The 15,290-nt window shown below is 39.0% G+C and overlaps 2 protein-coding genes across 2 annotated transcripts in view; one reads left to right on the forward strand and one right to left on the reverse strand.

Annotated features, from left to right (window-relative positions):
• sema3c (sema domain, immunoglobulin domain (Ig), short basic domain, secreted, (semaphorin) 3C) overlaps positions 1 to 3,544 on the forward strand; it is an 84,693-nt gene extending 81,149 nt beyond the window's left edge. Inside the window, exon 18 of the mRNA XM_059325728.1 lies at positions 453 to 3,544. Within this exon, the coding sequence (XP_059181711.1) occupies positions 453 to 878 (426 nt within the window). The 3' untranslated portion in view covers positions 879 to 3,544. The remainder of the gene's footprint in view (positions 1 to 452) is intronic.
• Positions 3,545 to 5,499: 1,955 nt separating this feature from the next.
• On the reverse strand, positions 5,500 to 13,091 carry cd36 (CD36 molecule (thrombospondin receptor)). The gene is made up of 12 exons (XM_059325729.1): positions 12,904 to 13,091; positions 12,362 to 12,522; positions 12,052 to 12,196; positions 9,813 to 9,968; positions 9,604 to 9,695; positions 9,309 to 9,358; positions 9,107 to 9,176; positions 8,658 to 8,845; positions 8,417 to 8,535; positions 7,129 to 7,202; positions 6,179 to 6,233; positions 5,500 to 6,070 (listed from the first exon to the last, which is right to left on the reverse strand). The coding sequence occupies exons 1-12, from the start codon at positions 13,024 to 13,026 to the stop codon at positions 5,900 to 5,902; spliced, it is 1,404 nt and encodes a 467-aa protein (XP_059181712.1). The 5' UTR covers positions 13,027 to 13,091; the 3' UTR covers positions 5,500 to 5,899.
• Between the last annotated feature and the right edge of the window lie 2,199 nt (positions 13,092 to 15,290).

The following is a 15,290-nucleotide window of genomic DNA, read 5'->3' on the forward strand; positions in this document are numbered from 1 at the left end:
TCCACTAAAAGGCGTCCGATCGGAAACAGTGCAATGCCGCAACACGTTCTACGTAAATAATGATATTTTGAAAAATGTATTTAAAAATCTTCAAAATCGAGGATGCACTCCTTCACACACTGACACTTCTTGCTTTATAGATAAATTAAGACATGAAATGTTTTATTCTGTGTGTAATGTATCTTTATAATGTAAATGTAAATGTAAATTAAGGGGAGTAGACATGTCAAAAAGATGGTTTTTCAGGTGAGATTTGAAGGTGGTTACGTCTTTGTTTTGTATTTTATTGTGCTGCGTGAAAAGGTTGCTCAGAAATTGCTTAAAATCTGCTGCATTTAGCACTTCAATTCCCATTTTCAGTTTAGTGCATGCATATATTTGGATCTTTTCCAGTTCTCTGCTAAGAACCATGCAGATGGGGTTATGACACATCCTAATTGTGCCGACCACAGGTGAAGCTGAGCGAGCGCGTCCTCTCCACGGAGCACGGCCTCCTCATCCGCTCCGTCCAGCTGTCCGACCAGGGCCTCTACTACTGCCTGACCACGGAGAACAGCTTCAAGCGCACCGTCGCCAAGATCCGCCTGCGAGTGTTGAGCGAGGCCATGGTGAGCGTGCTGACAGACAAGCAGCAGTCGCCCTGGGCCTGGGCCAGCTCGCTGCACCCCAAGGTCCTGCTGGCGGCCTTCAGCCCCGCCGAGAGCCTGGCCGTGCAGCAGTACTGCAAAGAGCGGAAAGAGATGCAGAACCTGCAGCAGAAGCAGCAGCTGCAGCCGCCTCAGCCGCCAGGACCCCTCAGGGGGGACCTGGCCAAACTGAAGCCCCTGCTGGACCGGAGGAAGAGCCGCAACCGCCGCAACCACCTCCCGGAGGTCTGACACGGGGAGGCGCAGAAACGGACACGAACGCCTTCCTCTGATTCTTTACCCAGACCCTCATTTTCTCATCTCAAACTGCAGAGCTGCACTGTGGATGGACAGTAAAACGAGGAGGTGGGTGTGGGGAGTTGTTATTCGGCAATATTTTTTTTTTTTTTTTTTTTTTTTGCATGAGGTACTGTGACCAGATGGCTGTGACATACACTAACACACACACAGACACCCACGGGCAATTCATGTGCTGTCGCAGTCACAACCCAAAGTGAAACGGCCCGTTGTGGGTGCCACTAATAAACTGTGGTCTAAGCATGATATTGCTTATGATAAAACACGTTGAGACGCAGCTATGGTCAATGATCTTATCATATTTTTAGATATTAGAGGGGAAATCAGACCGGATATTAGCTCACAATGGATTTAGTCACAAAAAGAGTTCAGAATCATGATAGTCAATAAAGATTAATAAAAGGACAAAAAGGGAGACAGATGCATGCTTGAGAGCGAGCGCCCTCCTCTCAGAGTATAACATAAGTATTTTATTAGATCCTACTCACGTTTCTATATTAACTTTAAACTAACAAAATTGTCTTTGTTCAGTGGAATGACTGAAATGGCTTTGTGGGCACATATAGGGTAATAAAAAGTCAATTTGTGGGGAAAAAATGTTTTTTCCCTCATGGGTTGACTGCTTCACAAACTCTACAATAACACTGTTGATACGAAGCACAGATGGCAAGTGGTCCCAATAAAAAGTTTAATATTACAGCGCTGTGCGATAAAAAAGATTTAGTTCAAAGGCCAAACTTAAAAGGATAGTTTAGAGGTTTTGAAGTGGGTCAGTGTCCAGTAGACGGCGGTCTGCAAGTTCTTAATTATTGCATATTTTAACCACCCAAAAAAAACATCAATATCAGTTAGTTATGGCTATATTTAGAATATTTTGACCACTTTACCTTGCTGTCAGACAGCCTTTTGCAATGGGGAACTGAGGCTGTTATATCCATCTTTGCTTTCTTCAAAGCTACCAGACTCCATTGACAAATAAAAGTAATTTAACCTTGCAGAGCACAAGAGTTACTGGTATGCTTCGGCCACGATTGTTTAGTTTGATTGTGTTATTGTGTGACTTTGGTGTTTTAACCCTCCTTTTATGTTCGTTTCTCAGGAACAGCATTAATGTTTGTGGGTCAATTTGACCCGGGGCATGATTAATTATCCAAAAGTGTCAGAAACCAAAAAATCCCCCAAAACATTGTTTATATTTCATTAATAACTCCATTAGTAACCATTTCAATCAATATTGAGTGCAATGGTGTTCTTAACCTCTCACAGATCATGAGGTTCAATGAGGATAATTCACTCGTTTAGGGTTAGGGTTAGGGTTAGGGTTAGCCACTTTGAATTTTGGGTCAAATAGACCCGAACAGTATCTAATATATTGCAAATATGTGAAATTAACCATTTACATTTTACATGTTGATTAAACTTATTTAGCCAAGCAGAAGAAGTTTCATCCTCAAAAAAAATACTTTTAAATATTTTTATTTTATTTTTGAAATGGGTCAATTTGAGCCACAACAAAACAGAAGGGTTGAATGTTTTTTTTTTATTAACCACAGTCACACAATAACACAATCAAACTCCATAACTGAGATACTGCTAGACCAGAAAATCCCAAGTTCTGTGATGTAAACTTACTGTTTTGTCAATGGAGTCTAGTGGCTTTGTCATAGATAATATAGATCATAGATAACAGCTTCAGTTTCCTGTTGTAAACGGCTGTCCAATGGAAATTTACACTGATATTGACTGTAATACACTGATAATGGATAAGTACCTCATAAAACTCCACTTCAAGAAATCCAAACCATCCCTTGAACATCCTGCGCTGAATTCACCAGAACAGAAATTGTAGTAAAATGCTGAAAAGCATGAAAAATTCTTATGCAAATCTCGCTAATCTTACATGATCTCTCCTGTATTTATTCCCCATTACTCAGACGTACATGTGAGAGAATCTGCCTCACTGTAATTAAGCTGCATCATTGTGTCAAACTTCTCTCGTTTCTAGCACAGAAGCATGTTTGTAGAATACATCGGTAATGTAGAGGTATCTTAATCTTTGCCTGGATTAGATTTGAGTAACTAGCAGGTACGCACATAAAGCATAGATTAAGATAGATGCTGAAACGTGACAATATCCTCCACATTTTCCATATTGTCTACAGCAAAGTGGATACTATTAATTCAAAAATAGCAACTAATTGACATGTGAATAGACTTTTTTTTTCTTTCCAGAGGCATAGTTATGTAGATAGAGATTATTTGTTGCTTGTGTACAGAGTATATTTTTCTTTGTTTCATCCTTTTAAATTAATGTTGTGCAGATGTTTTTGTGACAATGTGTATATAATTTCAACATATTTCACCAGCTATGACTGTATCTGCAAATTGCAGAGACAAACAGTATTATTTTCATTTTGAGAAAAAGACTTTCTAGTTGTACCTCCCCCCTCTAAACAGATGTCTGCTCCCCTGTTAAATAAAGCTGTGCAACCAGCATTATGTCAACTATAACTCAGTGTAATTTCAGTGTTATGAAACATATGTATTTCTATTTATTAATGTCATGATAGCCTGAATAAATCTGTTCCGATGAATCTGAAGTTTTACAGAAAGATCATGCATTTTATTGTCAGAAGTTTCTCTTTCTGTTACCAGCCAATGCATCCTCAGCTCATGCTTTGGTGGCTTATTATATTTTTTTAAAAAGGAACTATCATACCTTTGTCACCATAGCCTTGTTTCCATTTGATAGTGAAGCAAATTATAAGCAAACTTGTCACGTTTTCATCAACAGGTTTTGGAGCAAACAAACAAATTACAGCATAATTTCGTCAAACAAGTTTCACATGGATGTAATCAGAATTCTATATTTTATTTTATTTTTATCTATAAAGTCAAAAACCGCCTCAAGAAAGCATAAAACCTTTTTTTGCACTATTGAGATAGTTTTATATAATTTTGTAATTTCTGTTCAGCTTTTCTATTGCAGTACTACAAAATATGCAGGAAAAAATACATGACTAATGTGATTTTTTTGGGGGGGGGGAAAATAACTTTTTTTCATTTTTAACTAGCTACGTGTACTTAGCATTTTGCTTCACTATATTTATGCTCTTTTGGTGTTGCGTCCACTATTTTCATAGCTTTGTCACCATAGCCTTGTTTCCATTCGATATTGCAGCAAATTATAAGCCAACCTGCAATAGACATGCAAGTTAAGTCACATTTTCAGGTTTGAAGCAAATAAACAAACTACAGCATAGTAGTGTCATCTTTTGCATAATTGAGAAAGTTTTATATAATTTTGTAATTTCCGTTCAGCTTTGCTATTACAATACTACAAAATATGCAGGGAAAAAAAAATGGGGGAAAATACCAGCACAGTACCGTATACATATATGAAGAAAAAGCCAACAGCTGGTTAGCTTAGCTTAGCACAAACTACCAATCACCGTAGATTAGATGGAGGGATATTAAAAGTCTCCTCTAATGCTTGACAAAAATGAAGTAAATTTCCCAAAATGTGTAATTATTCTTTAAAGACATACTATGCAGGAATTGTTGCCTAGAGTTAAACTTGGCCCTCCCCCTTGAGAAGAAACCCCACATTCTCTCATTTTCGAACTAATGATGTCAGCTTGGCGTTTTGTCTCGCTATATTTATGTTATTTTGGTATTGCGTCCATTATTTTCATAACTTTGTCACCGTAGCCTTGTTTCCATTCGATAGTGAAGCAAATTATAAGCAAACTTGCAAAATAAATGCAAGTTAAGTAGCGTTTTCATCAACAGGTTTGGAGCAAACAGCATAGTTTTCTCATTTTTTGGACAATTGAGAAAGTTTTGTAATTTCTGTTAAGCTTTTCTATTGCAGAACTACAAAATATGCAGAAAAAAATTCTTGACTAATGTGATTTTTTTGGGGGGGGGCTGTACGGTACAGTATACGTATATAAAGCAACAGCCAACAGCTTGTTAGTTTAGCTTAGCACAAACCTTGCCAATCACTGTCAATGCATTGATTTTTTTTTTTTTAGGAAATTCCTGCATAGTATATCTTTAAAATATTACCACATGATGACATTCTGACAACCTGGAAAATGTATGGGTTTAATATTGTGTGGAAGCTCTTCTAACTGGAACTTGTGTCCTTAATTTCAAAGATTAGTGCACAGGACCTGAGGGAACAGGTCCGTTTTAATTCTAATAAAACACTCCCTTATATATGTGACATGTAAGATTCAGAGTGAACTCTAGAATGGAAGACACCCAGGAGGCTGCAGAGAGTAATTTAAAACCCATAAAACCGAAGAGAGGCCTCCTGTGGGGCAGAAATACTGCTTTCTTACCAAACAAACCCAAGTACCACTGTATAATCATCCCCCGGCTAATTTTTACTACTCTTTTTGATTTATGGGCCACTCAAGGTAAAGAGGAAACCAAGTAATTTTGCACAATGTGGAGGTTTGTTCCAGCAGCGTGACAGTCTCTGCTTTTTTTTTCGGGGGCTGAGGGGGATGTAGATTATTTCTCTTAGACAATAGGACACCCAAACTCTTTTTCAGCTTTTATTTATTTCTGCAAATGATATCAACATTTGCGCAAGATTATATTCACGTACATTTCTTTTATAGGATGTCAAACCAACACATCTCTCCTCTGATTAACAACCTGACCGTAAAGAGGAGTTTTCATCTGCTTTCCTTCCAAAGATCCCTGATTGAGTTAACGTTACAGTGTTTGCAATTCAAATAATATTTAGCAAAGCTCTTGAGCTTTACAAAATCACAGTATTCCCCCCCCTTGGTATCAAAGGAAGTGTGACATTATAAATAACACTGAAATTACAAAAATGTGCAAGTCTATATCAAAAGGTTTGATGTTTTTTTCCCGTAGCAGCTTAAACGCACTGTGCTCTGCAACTCGCACTCAACAGAAGCGGCGGCACGATTCGTTTACGCGATCTTGCCTTCGCTTCTCCTCACGCAGCAGTAGGAGATGAGGCACAGGACGAAGATGATCACACCTGAGCCCAGCAGAGCCATCTGTATCATCTCCAACATCTGGACACGGGAGAAAAGCTCCTTCTTAAACCGGTCTGCTGTTTCTTCATCCAACTCAGCCGTCTGGAGACAGGGAAAGAGACAGTAACTGGTTATTATGCATCCCAAGCTCTCACACTCTCCACTTCATGACTGCAGGGCTCTGCTTCTTTTTTTTATTTTTTATCTTACCTCGTTCAGCCAAACAACAGGGAATATGGTATAATCCTTGACTTTCTTAAGCACCCTGTAGGGAGAGAGTTCATTACTTGGTATTCTGTGCATAATGATGTCTCAAAGTTTGTTTTTGTTTTTTTTGACAGCGACAGAAAAAACAGACAAGAAATGCAGATAGAGAGATGGAGACGGATGATATGCAAATACTTTCTTACAGGGAGAGTTTGATATTTTCGGAGAGTTAAATGAGGAAAAAAAGATACCACTCTTGTCTGTACGGTAAAAATAACTGCCTTTTAAATGGGGACATTTTTACCATGTTTACAAGAACAGTTTGTATACATGCTCCGTCTTGTTGTATTCACCACCTTGTAAGTGGAAATTTACCGAAAGCTTTAAGATCACAAGTTGTGACTTTTTCTGAAATGGTTGAGGGCATGTTAATTTTTCAGTGGATGGTACGTTGATATATTGTAATTTTTTCATTAAGAGTTTTTCCTCAGACATTCAAAATTACAAAGGACAGCTTTGCATTTCTGCATTATGTTACCCTTTTGCTAACGTGGTAAATTGTTAGCATGTTAGCAGGTCAGCTACTACAAGCCGTCCATGCTATCATAGCTTAGCAGCTGGTTCTCATGACTTAATGACTTGAATGCCAAACGCCCGTATACGGGACTTAGCCACATCTCACAAGTTTCATTTGAAGACAACATAATAAAAAAAAACAGCCAGCAGCAGTTTAACTTAGCAGTTACCTTGACAGTCCCCAGTAAAACCACAACTCTTCATTTTAAAACTTCAAGGTTTTTGCTCCAAACTAAACAAAAAAGAAAATTAGTGAGCTTTAGAGGTCCTTGTTGGCTGCATATATCTTGCCATTTACCGGACAGACATGAGCGTGAAAGCAAAATAAGCGCATTTCCCCAAATCTTTTCCTTTCAAAAAGGTGAAGCTGAACTTACGTGATGACCTTCGATGGTCCATACATCATGTTCACTTGAATTCTTTTGGCAAACCTCAAGGTGAACCCGGTTATCTGGCGGGAAAAAAATACCACAAAAACCATTAGCATCAGTGTTGCTGCCTTTTAAAGGGGACATATTGTGTCCATTTTTATGTTCATACTTATATTTTGGGTTTCTACTAGAACATGTTTACATGCTTAAATGTTTAAAAAACAAATTATCTCATTATGTGTGTCTGAATGTATCTGAAGCGCTCCATTTTAGCACCTATCTCTCCGGAAAAAAAGCCCAGTCTTCTCTGATCGATGCTAATAATTTCACTGTAACTGCATGTGGCAAATAGCAAATTGGACTGTTTTGCAGCCAGGCTCATTTGGATATTAACGTAACTGTATCCCAAATCGGACACCATTCGGCTAAGATTCTATCAAAATTGCACATTAACTACTAATATAAATGATCATGTCATCCTTTCAATTAATTAAATGGTGTGAAACTAAAGTCTAACTTCTTATCTTTCGAACCGTATATCTTTATAACCGTGTACGTTAGCCTCTGGTTTACCAGAGTCGGCAAAAGGACGCTAACGCTGGTAAAATAGCCGTGCGCTAACTGTATCCCAAGTCAGACACTTGGATTTCCTTACTGTAAAACAATGGGGGCGGCTCAGTTTTTCGGGGGAAATTGGATTTTTCTGGGTAGGCCGAATTAATATCACCGTTGTCAACCATCGTTATCAACCATCGTTATCAACCATACTTCTGTTCTTCACAATAAAATACAGTACAGTAAAAATAACAATGTACTTTTAAGATCGTTGCCTGAATGTCGCCCAAGCCTTCTTACTGCTTTCTCTCATCAGATTCACTTTTGTATTGTAAATAGACCTGTTAATCTCCATGTACATAAATGAAATTTCACATGTAGATTGTTAAATATGTATAGCTCAATTACACCTACACTGGTGGTGGCGATCTTATTCGAAATAACCGTGTAAAACACCAGAAAGTGCTGCATTGCAGATGTGTTTGATTGAGGATATAGTCTCTATACCTCTGTGAATATGTGTAGGGAGCATAGGAGATGCTATTTGTTAGGGGTGCATTTCTTTGAGAATTTCACGGTTTCTTTTCTCTGATTCATGCCCGTTTAGCTGCTGCAAAAGCTGCACAGTCCTTTTGTGAATTTACCCACTATTTGTGAGTTGGTAAGCACTCCAGCAAAGTGAGTTTTTCGTAATTTGTCTCATTTAAAGTGAAAAAATCCCAAAGATAAAAGCTCTTACAGGTTCCACATCGAAGTAGGTGAAATGTTGCTCCAAGCTGGGACTGAGACCATTCACAGCCTGTAGCAGGGACTCGCTGCCATGGAGGAAGTGGGGCAGGGAGATGTAGATGGGTTTTCCTGTTCAGATGGCAAGGAAACAAATAATTCAAAATGCAAAGCAGCTAAAACGGATTAGAAAACAGTAGAAGGAAGCTCTGGGATGCCTTGACTTATGTTCAACAAAAAATAAATAAACTGACCGTCTTGGCAGGAGCTGATGTCCAGAACTCCAGCCATGGTGCAGTTCTTGGTGGTCTTTGGATCTCTACAGAAACAAGCGTTGTCTAGGTTTACCACAGGGGAGGCCAAAGTGCTGCTCAGCAGGGTGTAGCGGTACACTTCAATCCCTTTCAGAACCAGGCTCTCCTGAAAGCTAGCCGACACAGACCTGAAGACAAAACATCACAGATTAGTTCTGAAGTCCTCCAGAAACTGACCCTCCATGTACCCAGTAATCTTTGGCTTGACTGTGTGCTCCAGTATTGGCATTGCAAAGCTCTGACCTCTAGTGGTTACTGAGAGGAAAGCCCAAGTGGGTGCAGTTGCTCAAATTAAGATGATAAATCTCCCGTCATTGACACTGACTGCCCCACTTGCAGTCAGAATACATCAGATGAAATTGCTCCCACAAAATGAAACTCTCAATCACCTGCAGATGTCTGATGAGAAGAAATAGAGAGGCTTCTTCTTGTCCACAAAGGGAGGGAATGAAGAAGCGTCTGAGAAAGAGGGCAGAAGAAATCAGGTCAAATAATACTGACGTGCATGAATTCAGAGCTGCAGAAGTGGGTTATAAAAGAGGTTCAGAAAAAGAGATTTGTTGTCAAAACACAGTCCCGCATAATTCCCACCTGTCCCGTTGATCATGTCACAGTACTTGTTTCCCCAGAATTGTAAACTCCTGTTGGACAAAATTCAATTTGTCAGACAAACTAGTTCATTTAACAGCCCAAAAATATTTCAGTAAAAAAAAAAAAAGCTGAATTCTAACGTGTCAGAATCTGTACAACCTGATTAACCTGATTTGGTTTAAGAGCTTAAAATATCACAACAAAAAAAGAACTGGATTCTCACTTGTCAAAATCTGTAGAACCTGATTAAAAGATCAAATATATCCAGTCTCAGTATGTTCATAATCAGACTCACCTCTCGCCCCGCCATCTGTCAATTATTCCCACTTTTGAGATGTCATCCTTCCCATTGAAGACATTGTAGTAGCCATCATATGTACCATTGTACTAGAGAAAACACATCTGATTTAATACATTAATAAATCATTTCTGGGATTATACTGGGTAGATATCATCTACTGCTTATTATATGTATGTGTATGGCAATAATATCTGTGTACTTACAGGTGCAAATAGCCCCAGCTCTCCTTTCAGTATGGGGTCAGTGTAACCCCACAACATTTCATGGACTGTACGGTTCTGGAACAAGGATGAGTTGGTATCCTTTATCAGTTTCTCAATGACCACATGAAGTGGTTTTGGAACCAGAGAATAAGCTCCCTGGAAAAGAAGGTAGAAAAATGTATCTTTATATCAGGAAAAAAATATAATTTATGGTGTCAAATAATAAAAGGCAAACGTGTTTTTATACCAGTACATTTGAAAACCTGCTGTGCACACAACTGCTGTTATTTTCTTATGAGATAAGCCAGAAAATAACTTGCTTTTATGACCGTGACATTGCATAATTGCTTTATAGTCATTTGAGCCTTATCAAAGTTTGGAGAAAAAAACACTGGTCCATAAAGAAAGACTGCTTTTGTAAAGTTATGACATAACAGCTGTTCGGCTCCAACCAATCAGCATATCTGTTATCCTGAGGTCCAAGGTTATTATAGTTAATGAAAACTAACAAAATAACGAAAACTAGAATTGAAAAATAATTTTTGTTAACGGAGATAATAATAATAATAATAAAAAAAACATAACTAACTAAAACTGTATTGTTTGGCTATAAAACTAACTAAAACTGTAGTGAAAAATGTCCTTCGTTTTCATCTTTGTCAACTTTTTTCATACATTAGCCTTTTTGGTTGATATGAAATCTATTTATTTAGCTCCAACCAAACAGCTTCTAATTAGTGAACAAGCGGGAACTCCACCAGTCACCATTGAACTGGGAATCGAACCTTAGTTTTAGAATATCTCAATTTTGTGTTTGTATTTTTAAATGTCAAAAACCATACCCTGCAAAATATTTATAAACAGACAGTTCCTGATTTCATTTGTAATTTTGCTAATTTTACTATTTTATTCAGACAAGATTCTTTTCTTGCGTTTAGCAAGCAGATTCTCGTATTTTTCACCCCAGCTCTAATAACTCAGGTCATGCTAACACCATTGTAGAGATTTGGAAAACATGGACTCCGGCAAAGTTAAATCTATTGAGGCAAGCATAATGAGCATCCAGAAGCTTTTTAAATAAACTTCAGTTTTACATAAATTAGTTCCAACCCTTGTCTCTAAATCCAACCAAAAATAAACACATAAATTAGCCCACTGCATCAGCTACTATAGTTCTTCTGAGCAAACTTCTTGGCTAATTAAGATAGCCGCCAATTAATCTACGCACACATATTTGCTTACATGCGTTATTCAATGCATTATGTTATGTAAGGCTTGGAAACGTCAAAGTAAGTACGAAAATTATCCTGCTGCATTAGCTATTGTAGCTTACTTCTGGGGCAACTAGTTGTCTAACCAAGCTAACGTTAGCTGCCTATTTCAATGTTTGGAGTCATTAAAGTAGAGACAGAAATTAGCCTGCTGCATTAGCTATTGTAGCCAACTTCTGGGGCAACAAGTTGGCTAACAAGGCTAACATTAGCTGACTATTTTTAAATGTTTGGAGGTGTTAAAATAGAGACAGAAATTAGCCTGATAAAGTAGCTATTGTAGCTTACTTCTCGGGCAATTAGCTGGCTAACCAATCTATCGTTAGCTGCCAATTTCAATATTTGGAGTAGTTAAAGTAAAATAGAGACGGAAATTAGCCTGCTGCTGTAGCTAATTAGCTAGCAAATTACTTATGCTGAAACTTGTCCGGTAACCAAGCTAGCTGTTCCTGAAAGTACAAAAAAATGTAGTCGTACGGGAAATTAAATTGTCTCGATACTGGTGCAGTACTAAGTCACTAAAAACCTTAACACGCACCAGCCAAATTTGATTTAATTTATTTCTATAACAACTCTTTGTGATATAGAGCACTGGTTCCCAACCTGCCAACAAAATGATTAACGGGATAAAAAGATACTGAATTTCTGCTATACGAAGTGACTGTATTGTACAAAATACGCTCTAATTTTTGCTTGTCTTGTAGAATTCTGAACAGCTTTCACACTCAAAAAAATTCAAAGGAACAACCGGGGAAGCAGCAAACATCCTATCACAAAGGGGCCCCAGGCCAAAAGGTTGGGAACCACCACTGAAATGAGTGATTGCAGACCAAAGCGAACCCACCACAGGGCAGCACAGCTTGCTTTGGCATAGCTTGCCTTGGCCTCGGAACAGAGGTAGAGTAACTATTAACGGTAGAGCTGAGTCAAGTCAGGAATCACCACGCAGTGAGGTGACACTCACTTACAGCCACAGCCAGGTTGAGGGAGGTGACTTTGTCTTGGTCTGATCCCACGGACATGGACGGCTCGAAGATGGCGCCATAAGGCAGCAGGAAGGAGACTGTATTATTGGGGTTGTATGTGATGTTCTCTTTTGCAAGATATCTTGTCCTGAAAGCGGAAAAGGGTCTTACTTAGACATTCAATTTAGCTCCAGGAGAGAAGGTTGTTGTATATTAAAGATTAATGTGACAAGGAGCTGATTTAAAAGCGACTTGTACTGTACATTCTTTCAGAAAATTGTTATAAGAACAGGTAAAAAAAAATCACCCTTACCTGTATGTGTAAGGTCCTTTTTCCACTACCACTGGAGTCGCCCCATTCTGCACCACCTCCTGGGGGTTTTGCACGTCAAAAAACCAGAACTGCCTGTACACTTTTGCCCCTGTAGCCACCCAGTTGTCATGAGCTGTCGTTCCATTCTCAATGACGGATTCCTATACCCAGTAGACACACAGACAGTCTATTTTTAACACACCTCAAGACTGCCAGCAGGCCAGCTGCCCCACTGATACATGAAAAGGGTGGATGCTCTATTATACACACACACACACACACACACACACACACAAAAACGCCTAAACTGCAAAATTTCTTCTCTACGGTGTCTAGTTAAATCACAGATGCTGATCTTTTGATGTATGAAAACACACTTGGCTTTCTGCACAGCTTCTTGTTTACCATTTGAAGCAGCTTTCCAGCATGCACGCCTCTTCCCTCTCATTTCTCCTGATTCACCTTGATCTCTGCGTAACCACACACACACACACTCACACACTCCCTATTCTCTAACCCCGGGGTGAAACTCAGCACCGTACCTTCTCCACTGTCCCCTCAATGACGATGTCCCCCAGTGGGATAAGTACACCTCCCAGGATGGCAACCACCGCCCCAAACACAGCTCCGGCTATCAGCCCGCACCTTCTGTTACAGCAGCCCATGGTGGTGTGCGTCTCCCTCCGTCAGTCGGTTCCGTACGTCAGTCTGTCTGCCTAGCAGCCTGGCAGCCTGTTCTCCTTCTGTCTCTGTGTTTGTGGTTGTGTGCTAGTATGTGCAGCTTGCCTGTGTTTGTGTCCCGGCAGCAGAGGCAGCAGTGGCACAGACAGGCTGTTCCATCAGAGGAGCTGACAGAGCAGTGGAGGCCAGGTAAAGGTACAGACACCTCTGGAAGCCACCCAGGGACCTCCTATAAGTGAAGTTACATAATGAGGGTCCAAGGTTTAGCTTGGAGTATCAGAAAAGACTAAGACCAAGTAATAAAAGCCAAAGGTTGATAAAGGAGCTGGCACACGCATAAAATAAAGCTTAAAAAAAACAAAACTAACACCTAAAGTAGCAAGATGAAGCCTGATCTTACTTGAATCTACAAAAGGAGAACTGGATGATGGCAACCTTCATAGAGATTTCATTTTTATTCTCGTCTTTTCCTGCTCTTTTTCTTATCTTCCCTTCTCTATCTCTTCATCTCTTGTCTCCTCTCCTGCAATTTGTGCTCCACGAGCTTACACAAGACAAAAAAGGAGGAACATATAAATGATTAAGTATATGCTCATTGTGCACAGAGAGTTTAAAAAAAAAAAAAAAAGAGGCTTATCTGTGTTTGTGGTTGTGTCTAGTTCTGCGATGGATATTAAAATTAATTGTTTTTTTAATCTCGTTTACAGATGTTTGTGCCAATACTTATCTTGATTTATAATCATTGTGATGTGAATGATTTCCTTCCACATGGGCTTTTGGAGCCTAATCAGCAGCAATATAACTCACATGGTGACTCATGGATTCAACTCTTATTTGCAGTCTTTGCCAAGATTTTGAGTAATGAATGAGACTCAGGTTATGCATTATTCAATTGTCATTTCTTGTCTTTCTGTTTGCCAGCTGACTCTCTTCCAACACATGAAAAAATTGTGTACCCAAGCAGCATGGTCTCACTTCCAACTCGTCAGGTACCTGTGTTTTGTCACGGCCCTCGGCATCATTTGCCAACACACAACATACCCTAAAGCATCTGTATGGGCTGCCCCAGGCTTTCTGTTTCCCCCAATGTAAAACAGTCTGCATCATTGTTAGATGCTCTAAACCAGGAGTTCTCAACCTTTTTGAGTTGCGACCCCCAATCTAACATGCATGTTGTCCGCAACCCCCACTCACTGAACAGAAGTTCAGATCATACAAACTCAGTTGATACAAATAATTTTGGACAAATAACGAAGCACAAAATGACCCAAAAAAGAAACAAAATGACCAAAAAAGACACAAATTGCCCACAAAATGACCAAAAAAAGACACAAAATGACCAAAAAGGCATAAAATTGCCAAAAAAGACACAAAATGACAAAAAAAAAGACATAAAATGACCAAAAAAAGACACAAAATGACCAAATAAAGACACAAAATGACCAAAAAAAGACACAAAATGGCCAAAAAGGCTAAAACACATGAACATTTTAACACAGTGGAGACAGAGGTGACTTCCAAAATGATTTGGCGACCCCCAGAAATCATCTCGCGACCCCAGTTGGGGTCAGGACCCCAAGGTTGAGAATAGCTGCTCTAAACAACAAACGTTATATACATTGTGCAAAGGTATGTTTAGGGTGGTTTGGGGCTGTTTTGTGTCCTGTGTGCAACCAAAAGTCAGTATTGTTCTTGTGAGTGCGTCTAAGCCCAACCCTGTTCTTTTCTTCTAATTATTAATCAAGTGGTTTTGTTGCCTCTGAGGTTAATTTTGATATGCCGCAATGCATGTAACGACCGGAAACGGACACGATGTCCCCGACACGTCCAAAGCTGTGAGATGAGTTGACATCTGAGTCAGAAATGAGTGAGAATGTGTTGCAAGAGGAGACACTGGTAAACAAACAATTTACTCATAAATGTCACAATGAAACTTCCCCTGATGATTACTTACATTAACTCTCCTGTTATGTTCGTTTTTTCAGGAACAAAAGTGTCAGAAACTAAAAAATCCCAATAAAAATTGTTTATATTTCATTAATAACTCCATTACTAAGCATTTCAATCAATATTTAGTGCAATGCTGTTCTTTACCTCTCACAGATCATGGGTCAATGAGGATGATTCACTCTTTTTTCATAAAAAAAATGCATATTAAAAGTTTTTTATGTACATTGGAAATACCTACATATAAAATACAATGGTTTTACCTGACATTGATTATTTATTTTAATTTTAATTTTTTTAG

The sequence above is a fragment of the Centropristis striata genome, chromosome 22 (assembly GCF_030273125.1).
Source record: "Centropristis striata isolate RG_2023a ecotype Rhode Island chromosome 22, C.striata_1.0, whole genome shotgun sequence".
Lineage (NCBI taxonomy): Eukaryota > Metazoa > Chordata > Actinopteri > Perciformes > Serranidae > Centropristis > Centropristis striata.

What these genes read in the sequence shown, in the direction of transcription:
- cd36 (XM_059325729.1), bottom strand. Translation starts at nt 13,026, where the DNA reads ATGGGCTGCTGTAACAGAAGGTGCGGGCTGATAGCCGGAGCTGTGTTT. An exon ending in TTCTCATCAGACATCTGCAG is followed by an intron (nt 8,846 to 9,106) that starts GTGATTGAGAGT and finishes TTTTGTCTTCAG; the next exon opens with GTCTGTGTCGGCTAGCTTTC. An exon ending in CTGTTGTTTGGCTGAACGAG is followed by an intron (nt 6,071 to 6,178) that starts GTAAGATAAAAA and finishes CCCTGTCTCCAG; the next exon opens with ACGGCTGAGTTGGATGAAGA.